At 39.4% G+C, this 13,288-nt stretch overlaps 1 protein-coding gene across 1 annotated transcript; it reads right to left on the bottom strand.

Moving 5' to 3' along the window:
* Positions 1–1,879: 1,879 nt before the first annotated feature.
* Positions 1,880–11,678, bottom strand: FETUB (fetuin B). Its single transcript, XM_084528956.1, has 7 exons — positions 11,361–11,678; positions 7,165–7,275; positions 5,681–5,768; positions 4,970–5,136; positions 3,940–4,053; positions 2,884–2,973; positions 1,880–2,408 (listed from the first exon to the last, which is right to left on the bottom strand). The coding sequence occupies exons 1-7, from the start codon at positions 11,580–11,582 to the stop codon at positions 1,980–1,982; spliced, it is 1,221 nt and encodes a 406-aa protein (XP_084385082.1). The 5' UTR covers positions 11,583–11,678; the 3' UTR covers positions 1,880–1,979.
* Positions 11,679–13,288: the final 1,610 nt, after the last annotated feature.

The raw sequence follows: 13,288 nt of genomic DNA, 5'->3' as shown, positions 1-13,288 counted from the left end.
GTATTTATTAAAATGATTCAGTGCATAGTAATATTCATAGCTTTCGCAGCATATCTCAGTATTCTCTACAAAGCAGAAAGGAGAAGATATTGTCTTGTTTTATTCAAAATGTTTTATTTAGGATAGCTCAAGACTTTCTTAAATGGCAGTAATGATACTGTCAGGGAGTGGCTAAGGTTTCAGTACAAAATTCAACCTCTGAATAAGAAAATACAAAAAGTCAACGTGAGCCCAAAATGACAAAGTCAGATTCAGATCAATTTTCCAAATCCAGATTGGCGTGAGAGATTGGATCAGCTTCTTACAGAAAAAGGTGCTACCTGCATAATTGACTTGGGTTTACATGTTTGACTTTGAAGGTTTTTTTTTGACTTATTTTTGTGAAAAATGCTAAGAAATATTGTGGGCAATCACACTTAACCCTCATTAAATTAATTCTTAATCAGTGAAAGCCAACTTTTAGCATGTCTGTCATCTGAGAAATCACATTCAAAAATGCCCAAAGCCAAAGCAGTGGCATTCTTTTATAGTTAGTTCGGAATTCACTTAATAGTTCTCTGGTAGTATATAAGCCAAATGTGGTATCTTATAATATGATGGTGATGTGCACCTAACACTGGTGTGAATCAGTTTAAAACAGATAAAAATAGTATATCTCTATGTAGTAGTAGTAAACTTCCTGAACTCTTTGCCACAGAAGGATGTGGAGACAAACAATATCAGCAGGGTCAGAACTGGTTTAGAAAAGTTCATGGACACACTTCCCACACATGGACAGCAGGTCCATGCTCCAACAGCATGGACCAAAAAAGTTCCAAAAGTTCTTGGAAAGTACAAGTGGATACTAGGTCTAAGCAGAGAAGTACTCTTTAAAATCCCTAGTACAATGATTTAGATACTAGAAAAGTAGAAGGGGAATGGATTGCAGAAGGGGGGCAGGCTTATATGCTTCTCCTAACCATAATCATTTTGCCACAGTGAGAGAGGAATAGTGGGTTGGATCAACCACTCTTCTGATGCAGTAGGGTATTTCTTCTGTTTATGTCTTTATAATGTTTCATTATAATAATTCAGAATTTCTTCTGGAGGATTGGAAAAAAAAGGTGAAATAAATGCTGTGTAAATAATCAAAGACATGTAAAATACATCTCATCAGTTAAAAATAATATTCACATCATTACTGTGTTCCAAATCCCACCCCCATTCATTACTTACAATGCTGTTTAATTTTTCAAATGGGCAGTCATATTGAAGAAAGGCATCAAATTAGGTAATTTATAACATAATTCCCTGAGTCATCTATTGTTTAAAGATTGTTTGTTCTTTTTTTCCTCTTCTTGTTCTGTGCTGTTCACTGTGACACCAATCATTTTCTTGACAGGGGCTCATGTATTTTTTATGGATGAAATAGAAACACTATGAACAAACAGTAGAAAATGTACAATTCTTGCAAAATTAACTGCAGAAGTAAAAGTAAGATTATGTTCAAACTATGTAGTTTTGTCCTTGATTTCTTTGGGAAATAAATAGGATTAATTATGAGGTTATATAATAAAATACAATGTAATATGTATCGTATAATAATATGAATTGTATAATAAGATGATGTGATATATTATAATGTTATATATAATATTTATATAGTTATAATAATAGTAATTATAAGAGATTGACCTATAAGGTAATAAGAAAAAACACTAGCTTTTAATGCTAAACAGTGTGGAAGTCCTATTCCCTGTTTATACACCGTTATGTAGAATGTAACTGTGTAAGGGCCCTGAGAGCATCCCTATCCCACAAGTTTGGCTGCTGGGGATCAGGGTCAGCGCAGCGAGAGCACAGCCGGGGCTGTTCCAAAGAGAACTGAGAACTCCATAGATGAAGATTGTGATAAGCAATTTATTTATTTAAAGATGTAACATAAGTGGGAAGACCACGTAGCCACTTTGTGGCAGGTGGTTAAGGGGACTGGCTCCTGCCTAGACATTGGCAGGCTTTCTAGTCAGCAAAGGATGTAGGATGGAGTTTTTCTCCTTTGCTTCTCCTGGGCATGATTCTGAGAGAGAAAGTTCTTCGGGGAAGGGGAGAATAATTGGTGCAGTGACTGGTTTCGTCAAGTCTGGTTTGTCTCCTTGAGTCTTTTCTCCATCAGGGGCTGGCAGACTGGACGTAGATCCTACAGCCGTAGGTGGAACTGGCTTTCTATTTTCATGTTCTTTTTGACTTTCAGGTAGGTTATAGGGAGAGATGTCCTCAGTTGAAGGAGGAAGAATTTTAACCCAGCCCACTGTTTTTTCTAGATGTAAGGAGAAAGGATTGGTTTCTGAAGGGGAAGCTAGTTGTTGATTCTGACTGGATTCTCCAGGTTGCTGGTTAGTTTGTTGGTTTTCTTCTTCAGTGACAGGATCCTGAAAAACAGGCAATAAACATCACTTATATTGAAGCTGTTACAATTTTTTTTTTTTTTCAGATATGAAGGTCACCCTTCATACTAAGGATCTGCTGCATTTCCAGTCTTCAGAGACCAGCTGCAGAACAGAGGCTCCAAGGATAGACCGATGGAACTACCTCTTATGAATCCTGAGTAACTGCACAGTTATTACACTTTGTATTCCCTTTGCTATTTATTACGATTTCTTTGTTGAGTGTTCTGAACACAGCCTGTGTGATTGACTCTACACTTATTCTCTTACCTTTTTATCCACCTAGCAACAGTCTGCTTTATCACAAGAGAGATTTCTTCCTGATTTGGCCTTTTCACTTTCTCAAAGCCCATATCTTTGTGAATAAGAAAACTTAAAAATGGCTGGGCTTTCAAGAGTTCGATTCTTGTTTTCCAAAGGAGTGTTAGTCTCACAATATTAAGATTAGATTAAGAAATACCTGAGGACTGTAGATTTCACAAGATACTGTGACAGATTGTTTGTCTTCCAAGTCGCTGTTTACTACAGAGCCTTTGCAGAAACCCATTTTCTGGAAGAAGAAAATGCAAGTATTATTTTCACATTGTAGCACTGATATTGAGCTCTTATCTTGTAAAATAGATGATTAAGAAAGGCTGAGTAGTTATAGCTTCTACATGTATTTGAAGGGATAAGCAGCTTGGGCACTTTTATTTTGGGATTGGCAAGCTTATGAAGAAAGGCAGCATTTGAAAAAGGCTTTATGTTTGCAAAGGAGGGCGAGGTAGCACAAGAGTAAAAATAAGCTGGCTACTTAAGATCCAACTACAACAGCATGCTTAAGTTGTGCGCTAGCAAAATATCCCCATTTAGGCAAGGTGTAATAGAACATAATGATATTTCTTAGGCAAAAACAATTTCAAATCATACAAGTGGAAGAATCCATGACAAGATGTTTCTTCTAACAACTATATATTTGCTGGGCTGTAGGTAACATGTCTGGGATCTCAGTTGAGATGGGACTTGAAATAGAATCTCTTGTCAGCATGTCCATTTAGTCTTTCAGTTTCTCTTATGTTTGTTTGTTTATTTATTTATTTGTTTGTTTGTTTGTTTGTTTTCTGTTGTTCCTAAATGTTTTCCCTAGCTAACTCAATTGTAGTGTGGAGAGGCTCTTTATACATTGCTTGCAATTCTTTGTCTGTATCAGTTTATTTGGAAGAAAGCCTTAAGAATGTTTCTTTTGTAAAGCTACCCACCCTTTTCTGGACAGTGTTTTTTGTTTGTTTGTTTTTTCTTTGTTCATGGACTTCTAGCTAAGAATTTGAAGCTTTTACTGAAATGTTTTTTCTATTCTAAAGTAATTTGTATACATGCGAGCTGAAGCTACAACCCATAGAAAGACCTGTGGGGTGTGATTCTTGTCAGCAGAGAACCAAATGGCAGGCTTACCCCTGTCTTGTAGATATGCTTAGTTATACAGGACAAGTATTTGCCAAGGAACCATATTATCTGAAAAACAGTTGTGTATACTTACAGCTAATTCGGATGAAAGAGGCTTGCACTTGGAGATGTCAGCAATCGAGTCACTTTTGGAGCAGGATGTCTCCTGAATTACAAACTCTACAAAATATGCTGGACCGATGACCCACTGTTAATAAGAAACCAGTGGGAATTAGCCCTTGTGCATCTGTCAAGAAGGAGAAAAAGTCCTACAGCCCTTGAAATGGATGTAAAACTCCTGCTAAGTGTGGAAGGAGCAGGTTATATTTGGGATATTGTTGTTAGCTGTATTACAGGAGAATGATTTTTGCCAGTGCTACTTTATTGCCTGGTTATTTTTTACTTCTTACATATGCCCAATCCTAATGACTCACTTTAGCTATAGTTCAAACAAGTTTGGTTTTCATAAGAAGTATGCACCCACATAGAAGTATATATCCAGAGACTCAGTTCAGTATCTTGTTGATCATTTCAGGCTGCTTTAATGAAGATCACTTTTTCCACACCTGAAATATAGGTACCCCTGGGTTTGAAAATGGGAGCAATGAAATACTGCACTGTAATACTACCTAACCGTTTGAGACAGAGTGAAATCCACCTTGCTGTCTATACATAATGAGTTTTAGAGAGACTGGATATTACTGTAGTAAACAGTATTTAGCCAGGTGATCACTAATTCTCTGTTAGCCTAAAATTAATTTTCAACCATGCTTTAACTCATTTAGTGTATCACAGGTATGTGTTAGAAGGAGTGACTGTGCTTTATTAAGTACTTTCTAATTGGGAGTCATTAATTCAATGGAAAAAAGAGCTCACAGCGAAGCTTTGCTGAACTTTGGAACACAAATCTGTATCTTCAGCTTTGTGAAAAAGCTGTTCTTTTTGCGACAGATGGAGTCAGAGTCTTAGATTAATGCAGATTTCCCAGAATTCTCCGTGGGAGTAATCTCTGTACTAAACATATACAACCTCTACACAGTCTGTGAAACATAACAAATCATAGGAAGTATAAGAGGTTTCATACTTCCTGAAGGTTAAGACAGGTCATATGAGCTTTGGCTTACCTGCATTGAAGCTCTTGTGACATTGAGGACAGAGAAATAATGAGTTCGTTCACTCTCTTCATTGAACTTGCCAAGGCTTTGAACAGCAGCCTCCAAATATTTGGGCTCAGTTGGACAGTCATCAACTGGGCAGTCAGGACATACTGCCCAAATATATCTGGGTGGAACTTTTTATTTAAACAAAACAATGTCATTAAGGAGAAGAACCGTAGAGCATGTTGACAGTGTAGGTCACTCCAAACACATCTGTGCCCCCAACCCAGCCCGCTTACCCTCCAGTCTCCTGGAGTAACGATATGTGGTTGGATTCATTCTACACTTTTGAATCTTTATTAATGTGCAGACCCATAAAAATGTTGTGATGCAGGCAGAGACACTGCATAAAAAAGCTGAGCCTACTGACAGTAAGAACAGGCTTGCTGTTCTAGCCTGCCCTTCGCAAACCCATAAAAATGTTTTTTGGACCAGAGGGTAAAAGCCCACACAGAAGCTCTGCAGGGTTTCCCAGAGCTGAAAACAGTTATTCTCTGCACTGCTTTGTGCTGCAGGACTGCACTGGTCTTATGATCACTGACCTGAGAAAATTAGGTCGGTTGAAAGCTAATGGAAATGCTGTGCTGCCATAATCACAATTAAAATTTAAACTATTGCTATATGGCAAACTATTTTTCTAGTCCTTTTTTAAAGTGATCATATTAAATAAAGATGTACCTGGCTGTAGAACGCACTCGTAAGTATTCAGATGAGCAATTTTTCTTGACTGATTAATGTAGATAATTGCTTTACATTGACCATAAACCTAAAGCAATATAAACACGTAGAAACAATAAATATTGCAGCCCTTGCAATGATCATCTAGTACCCAGACAGCAAGCGGTTAGTTTTCTTCTTACAGTCATGAAATTATTTTCAAAAAGAAAGTTGTGTTATTACTCAAATGGGAATGGAGCACATTTCTCTTCTGAATAACCCCATTAGAAATAAAAGCCCAGGTCTTCCCCTGGTGTCAGCATAATTCTGAGTAATCCTGGTGCGGTGCTTGACTGCAGGAGGGCTATGCAGAGCCACTCTTCTGGCAGCTGAGAGCTGCCCAAGTGCCACAGAGTGCTTTTCTAGGCAGCCCCCCGCACCAGTAGCTGGGTCAACATACTGAACCCAGACAGCCTAAAGCTGGAGACCAGTCCACAGTGTCTGGAACCAGTCATCTATCTTCCAGCTTTCCCCTTTTCCCTGTGAAGCAAGAAAGAGTGAAGCTAAACCAGCTTGTGGCACAATAATGCCACCCCTGCACACCAAATAACTCTGATTTTATGACCAAAAAAAATGATGGCCTATTAATATCCACTGTGTCTTTGTGTTTGAAAACATGTGTCCTCCAAGTGCTTCTTAAATATTGCCATATGTATAATCAAGGCCTCTCGGACATATATTTCTAGGCTTCATAGAAGCCATTTTGACCATATGTTCTTTGCGCCCTTTGCTGCTGAAAGTGCTGTAAGTGGAAGTGAGCTGAATTATTTTGTTCTTCCATTTTATTTATTTTTTTTTATAGTTTAAAAATGGTAACTGACTTTAGAAGCAGTCTAGGACAATTTAATTACATCAACTTTTTTTTTCTTTTTTTTTTTTTTTCTTTTTCCATATGCAAGGCATCTTCTAGTCAACCTCCATTCTTTAAGTTTATTTTTCACTTGTTCAGGATCATTTTGGTCACTGGTAGCAAAAGTCTTGTATCAGTTTCTTTCTTCACAACTTATTTTGCTGGGCTTTCTGCTTTCTCCTCTTTTTAGTACTATTTTTACAAAGTTATTGGAATAAAAGTAGAATTAAAGTAAACAAAAATCACGTTATATGAAGGTGAGTTTCTTTTATTCCCTTCTTGACAGTCTGTTGTTAAAAGAAGCTATTAACAGTTTTGCTGTAAAAAGTAAACTATAGTGTCCTATCATAGCTATTTAGATATATCTGCTTATTAGTTCTGGTCAAAAGGTAACTTTCAATTCTCGTTTTATAAAATATATCTTACCATTCTAAAAAGAGGTTAGATAGTACAAAGGAAAACTCTGAACCTTAAAAATGGGTTTTCTAACTAAGCTCTGCTGCCTACTGAAAGTGCTTGTGCAAGGATTTTCTTGTCGTCAGTACTACCTGAGTAATTCTCATACCTGGGATTAAATATGAAATAAAATTCTTACAGTTTTATGAGCAGGCCTGGCTGTGCAGTCCTTCCACAATTTTTTGCTGAGTACATGGCATTCGGTATCTACTACATCCAAAATGAGGTAGAAGACAGAACCAGTGATCTCCTGAGCACAAAAAAAGAAAGGGTCATATCCCAGTTTTGTACAGAATGAGGTAAGAAGAAATCAAAGGGAGAGTTGGAAAAACACAAAACACACAGGTTAGGCACACAAAAATCTTGAGAACTGTACAATGTGTGGGACAAATTCTCAATAGAGGCAAATCAGGAGTGTCAGGTCCTGTGAGAATAGGCTTGGTCACACCTGAAAGAACAAACAGTCTTTTAGAGTCAGTTTATCCCTCTGATTCTTATACCAACCAGAATCCAAGAACAAGAACTAAATGTGGTGATGATTTCATTGTCAACTGCATTATTACGATTAGATTGGAAAGGCAGGTTAGTTTGCCTTCATTAAGAATACGGCAATAATTACTACAAATAATAATAAACTACTGACATGGAACATTCCCAGTAGGCATTAGAAATAGAAAACTCTTAATTTTTAGAGTAGTGTCTTCTTCAAGTATGAATTGTTTGCACTGCAAAGAGACAATGACTGTGATGATGCAGATGATCTGAATGTTCTCTCAGATACCAGAAAGTGCTATGAGGCACCTTGCATATACACATGGATGTTCCAGACTCACTCAAATCTTCAGGCCAGTGATTGTGTTCTGAACCAGTGCTTAAGTCCATTGAAACCTTTATTCAGTTCACTGCAGCACAGGTGCAAAAAGCAATTAGGGCTTAAGATCTGGGCAAACATGTTTCCATGGGGAGGGGACAAGGAAAGATTAAAAGTACACCACAATACAAATAGCAATTACATGATCTAGTACTGAGGAATAAAATGCTACATGGTGCAACTCCTAGTTCAGCTTATTAGGATCATGTTTTATTTTCTGCAGTGGAAAGTTGGAAAGTGACCAGCTGTCATTTATACATCTAAAGAACGTACATGTGAGTGTTACGTGCATGTTCAGACTGAGACTATCTCTTTGTTAAAGAGGGGGATAAAACAAAATAAATGAGAGGAGTATTCATTCATTTGCGGTTGATTTCACCAGTTTATGGAGAAAAGAAAACACTTGACGGGGTAAGAGCCTTGTAGAAGTCTGGGGTTTGTATCCATCCCATTTTGACTTCAGTTTTGATTTCTTTTTGACAGTCTAAAAGTCTTGAAAAGATCAAAAGCTATTTAGGCAAAGAGTGAAGCTGAGGTGCAGCAGCACTGTGTACAGTTGCATGGCAGTATCCCCACACCTGGCTGTATAGGTCCTTCTCTGGAAGGAAGAAACCATAATTTTCTGTTTACATACAGTGCACCTAAGTGCCATGATCTTGGTCTCCTTACCACGATCATGGTCTCCTTAAGGTGATAGCTAATATAGGTTAAATTGGTAAACCTAAAGGAAGACTGATAAAAAAGTCATTGCCATTTACTGAAAGTGTAATTATTTTTGAGTACTGCAGCATTCATTTCAAGATGTAACTTTAAATATATCCTCTACGAGGAAAAAACAAACATACAAACAAACAAAAAAACATTATTAAGGCTATCCTACATTAGCAATGAGAAAGTAATAGCCAAGAAAAGTGGTGTCTTTAAGGAGTCCCAAAGTTGGGATTGGTGACTTGAGCTTTCAGATTGGTCTTTTGGGTAGTCTGGAGGCAAAAGCACGCAGGTCACATTAAAGAAATGTTCTTAAAATCAAATATGTTTGACGTTAGATGGATTTACTCCAGTGAATCATGAAGACTGATTGAAAAGCTTCGTGTTTGTGGAAGTATTAAATACAGCCAGGGTGGACCAAACTGTATTTCCTGTTTTCTGTAGCTCTCTTGTTTAATACCAGGTCTAATATGCTGGTTTAATATGCTGGTTATTATGAGGTTATTATAAAATCTACACATCTTTTTGTCTACCTGCTTCAGTATGTATCATCCTCTACTGGGGAAAGGATAATTTGGGGTTTATTCAGAGCTCAGCAGTTCTCTGAAGGTTTCATTATCCTTATTTTAATTTTCATAAAAAGACTGTTATGCAAGGGCCTTTTGATTTCTGCTTAGTATTGAATAAAAACTTATGTCGTCTCTGCATTGACAAAAAGATCCCTTCTGATACTGCTGATGCTAGTATTGCCGCCGCCACGTGTGCTGGGAAGCCTTGGAGCCAGAAGAGATTTGGCAGCAGCGCAGCGTTGCCTTTGTGGCGGGGAGTTCTGGTGCAAGGGAGAGAAATGGAGCATTCTGGTGTGATTTGTAATTTTGGTTAAGTGTCTGTCATTGAAGTTAATCATGAGTATCTTGTATGAAAGAAAAGCTCTGTCCTACTTACATATAAGTTAATAGCAGATGGCTTATTAGTTTCAATTAGAGCAAAACTGAACCACAAGTTGCTTAAGGGCAGATTAGAATTCGAAGTCATTTTGAAAATGCTTTTATCCTAAGTAAAAAAAAAAAAAAAAAAAAAAAAAAAAAAAAAAAGACTGATAAAAAAAGAAAAAAAAAGATTTCTTGATTTTTTTTTTTGAGAGGCATAGAAGGTTGCATAAAGTTGTTACTCTCCGTAATTATCCCTGACATAGCTGACTGCTTATTATGTATTGTGTTCAGCTGCAGCAAAAATGTGACAAAGGGCTTAGATTGTCTAGTGTGCTATTACACAGTGTCTCGAAACACCTAATTTGTAGGATAAGCATATTAGATGAAAAAATAAGAATAAGAGTAAATTAAACTCCCATGGAAACAAAGAACAAGCTAGGCCCTAAGGAGGTAAGTTAAGACTCTAGGGAATTAAGTAACAGACCAAATAGACAAATAAGGCGCAGAGCTGTCTTGTGCTGAGATAGCCTTGGCACAGGTGAAGGGAGAAGCAAGGAGACGAGTCAAGTGTTTTGCAGCATGGCTGCACCCAGCATGCTGCAGCCTCGGTGGCCATAGGGTTGTTCTAATTACTGTCAGTAGCAAATAACCCCGATAGGGCACCTTTAGCTAGGGGCTGACATGACAGACTGAGTTCTGGCCACGTGCTGGGCTCCCCTGTTGGTACGCCCTTGGTGCTAGGGCTGGTGAGGTGCCCAGCTCTGTGGCTGGTGGTGTGGCTGCTGAGCCAACTCACACGGAGTTGTCCTACGTGGCAAAAACTCTCCAGAGACCTGATCCACTTGCTTTGTTCTGTCACCTGAGCAAAGCAAGAGGGAAAACAGAGAGCAAGGTGTATCTTTAGCTGTGAGATCGCGCATTGCTGGAGGCCACAGCATGTCTGCAGAAACCATGTCCTTGTGAGAGCAGCAGGATGTAGCATCATGTCCTTACCAGTACAGATTTTTAAGCATCTGGCAGTAAGCCTCTTTTTAAAAAAGTAAGTTTCTTTTAGGGTTCAGAACTCTTTGCCCTTCGGATAAGTTTACCAGAAGGGAGCAAGCATGGCAGGGAATGTTATCGGTGTGCTTGCATGGTGCCTTACGAGTTTGTGCCTTTGTCTCAGGTTGTCCCTTGCTAATGCCATTCAGCTTTTGTAACATTAATTAGTAATAAACTAAGTGCGCATAGGGAAAAAAGATATTTGAGACTATGAGAGTGATATTCCACAGGTATTCCCTTTTTAATTTTTGTACTTGAGCTAGTTCTGAATTTCTTCTGTGGAGTGAGTCGTCATTTAGAAAACTGTGAAGGAATTCCCTGGTCCCAAGCTGGATGCGTTGTGGTGGAGTTCAGCTGCCTGGAAAGGTAAAACCACCACAGCCTGTTAGTGCTCACATCCTTTGTGCAAAATGTGCAGTGACCGGATAGCCTTTGCACTCCAACTGCACACAGCAGTGGGAGGAGGTGTGGGAGGAAGGTGAATATGAAACTAAATCGGAGTAATGGTGTTTCATACCGAATTTGAACCAATGCCTGGAGCTATACCAGGGGCAGGCAGCAGAGAATCATGCCTGAGCTTTGCTCTCTAATTGGCCACAGCAGTGATGAAATTGTTTCTAGTCATCTGTGCATAAAGTTGGCATTGCCCCTGGAGTCCTGTGAAGGTAAATTTACATTTGCCTTTTGAAATATTTCCTAGTTCAAATAAATACTGCTAGCGAATGGTGACAGACGCAGGGCTCTTCAGGACAGAAACAGATAGAGAGCAAGCAAATAACTCACCTGAGGATGTTCTCTGACACTGAAGATCCGATAGAGGCGGAGGATGTAGCCCTCTCTTCGGTCAGCATTGATCTGGCGAAGGGCCAGATCTGCCGCCTCCTCTACTGCGGTGTCATCACAGGTGGGGGACAGCAATGCACTTGGCACTCTTCTGGCAGGAGGAGAGGCAGCCCAGGAGCAAAGCCCCTGTATGCCGAAGAGCACTGAAATAAATAAAAACATTCTTCTTGGGAAACCGGTGCAGCAGATCAGAACGGTAGGCTGGGATGGAGGAGCTGAGACCTGTGTGAAATAGCAGAGTTTTGTAACAGAGCCCCGTCCCTTTATAAACCTGGGTCCCTCTTTGTTACATACTGACCATCACCTTTAAACCTACAGAGACAACTGCAAACACTAAGTCAATGATTACAAAGTTTCATGAAAGTGTTGTAGCTGCCTCTGAGACCAGAGAGCGCTTTCTCCTTTGGGCTTTACATCTCTAATTTAGACTATGTTGGGCAGACCATATAACTTTGACCTCATCACAAAGCACAAGAATATACACAAAAAGCTGCTTTCTTAAGCAGCCAGTATTGCTTAAATAAACCTACACTGAGGACAGCTCTGGCTCAAGCTCTGTTATGTCAAAAATCCAGTTTTTCTCCCAAGTAAGATGATGACAAAGATCTTGCTGATTTGAATGGAAACAGGATAAGGGCAGGGAACTGACTGATTTTACACCTTCGGTAGTTTAATTGCATATAGAATTCCCCACCAGTTTTAGCACGCTGCTGCATTTTTGTGGCCTGAAAACAAAAATTAATGATGAAGAATTGTCTGAAGCTATATGCAGAGAGAGGAGAGGAAGGTGGCTTGTAAAAAAGTTACAGACCTGGGGCTGATTATGCTAGTCTCAAAGCCAAAGGTCCAGGGGAAGATCTAACATGAAAAAAAAAAAAAAAAAGAAAAAGAAAAAGAAAAAAAAAACTTTTTAAAGAAGAGGGAGTGTGTAATTTAAACTAGAGGGAGAACTTCATTTGATGTCATGTAACTAGTGCCTTCCTTCTTATGCCATCTCTCCCTCTTTTTTTTTTTTTTTTTTTTTTTTGCCTGTAAATTATTCTTTTTGTACCTTGAATCAAGAAAATGTACATCCAGTTGTTTGCAGTTCATATCACCCTGCAGAGCTCTGCCAGATTTAGTCCAGAAATTTCTCTGTGAACTGTGGTTTCTTTTCCCTAACTGTGTCTTGGCTAGATGATATAGGACCTTAGCTTTCTAGCTCAAGGAGAAGAGTCCTGCCTCCTTAATATTTAGCTCCCTGGCATCTCTCCTCTGACCACTGCCACAGCCTACTCCAGTTTAAATCGTAGGAACCCACAGGAGAACCATAAGCCTGTGGCTAGGGGCCTGAGGAGCAAAGAAAATTGGTCAGCAATGTCACCGTTTTAATTATTTTAGCACTGCTCAGTGCCCTGCTTCCATTCCTTTTCAGCAGCATTAAATAAAACCGTCCTGACGTGGCTGAGGGCAGCAGCTCGGGGGGAAGCCTCTCCCTGGCTTAGCGGCTGCCCCCGTCGTGTCACACAGCGCCCGCTCAGCTCTGCAGCTTTATTGCTTCCTCAAACTTCTCCCCTCGCTGCTGAATTTGGAGGTTGATTTGCTAGCTAAGAGACTGCTCTGCGGCCACTTGGTTCTCCAGTGATTTGCTGAGTATGAATGAAAAAGGGTCACGGAAAATGCTGTCCGGAGAGAATTCGGTTTGAAATGCCAGCGGTGGGCCTCGTGGCCAACCTGCCAGGAGCTCCGTGCGTGAGAGGGGTGGGAATAGCTGTGCAAATCTCACCTCTTACCTTGAAGATCTGGAGAAATGACAGCTACCATTATTTGGGGAGTATCCCAGTAAAAGTCGGTGGTGTTCTACAGAGGGACAGTCCTGCAGTATTTCA

Source organism: Aythya ferina (genome assembly GCF_964211825.1).
Source record: "Aythya ferina genome assembly, chromosome: 9".
Lineage (NCBI taxonomy): Eukaryota > Metazoa > Chordata > Aves > Anseriformes > Anatidae > Aythya > Aythya ferina.
Note: the sequence above shows the minus strand (reverse complement) of the source record. Positions and strands in the feature narration are given on the sequence as shown.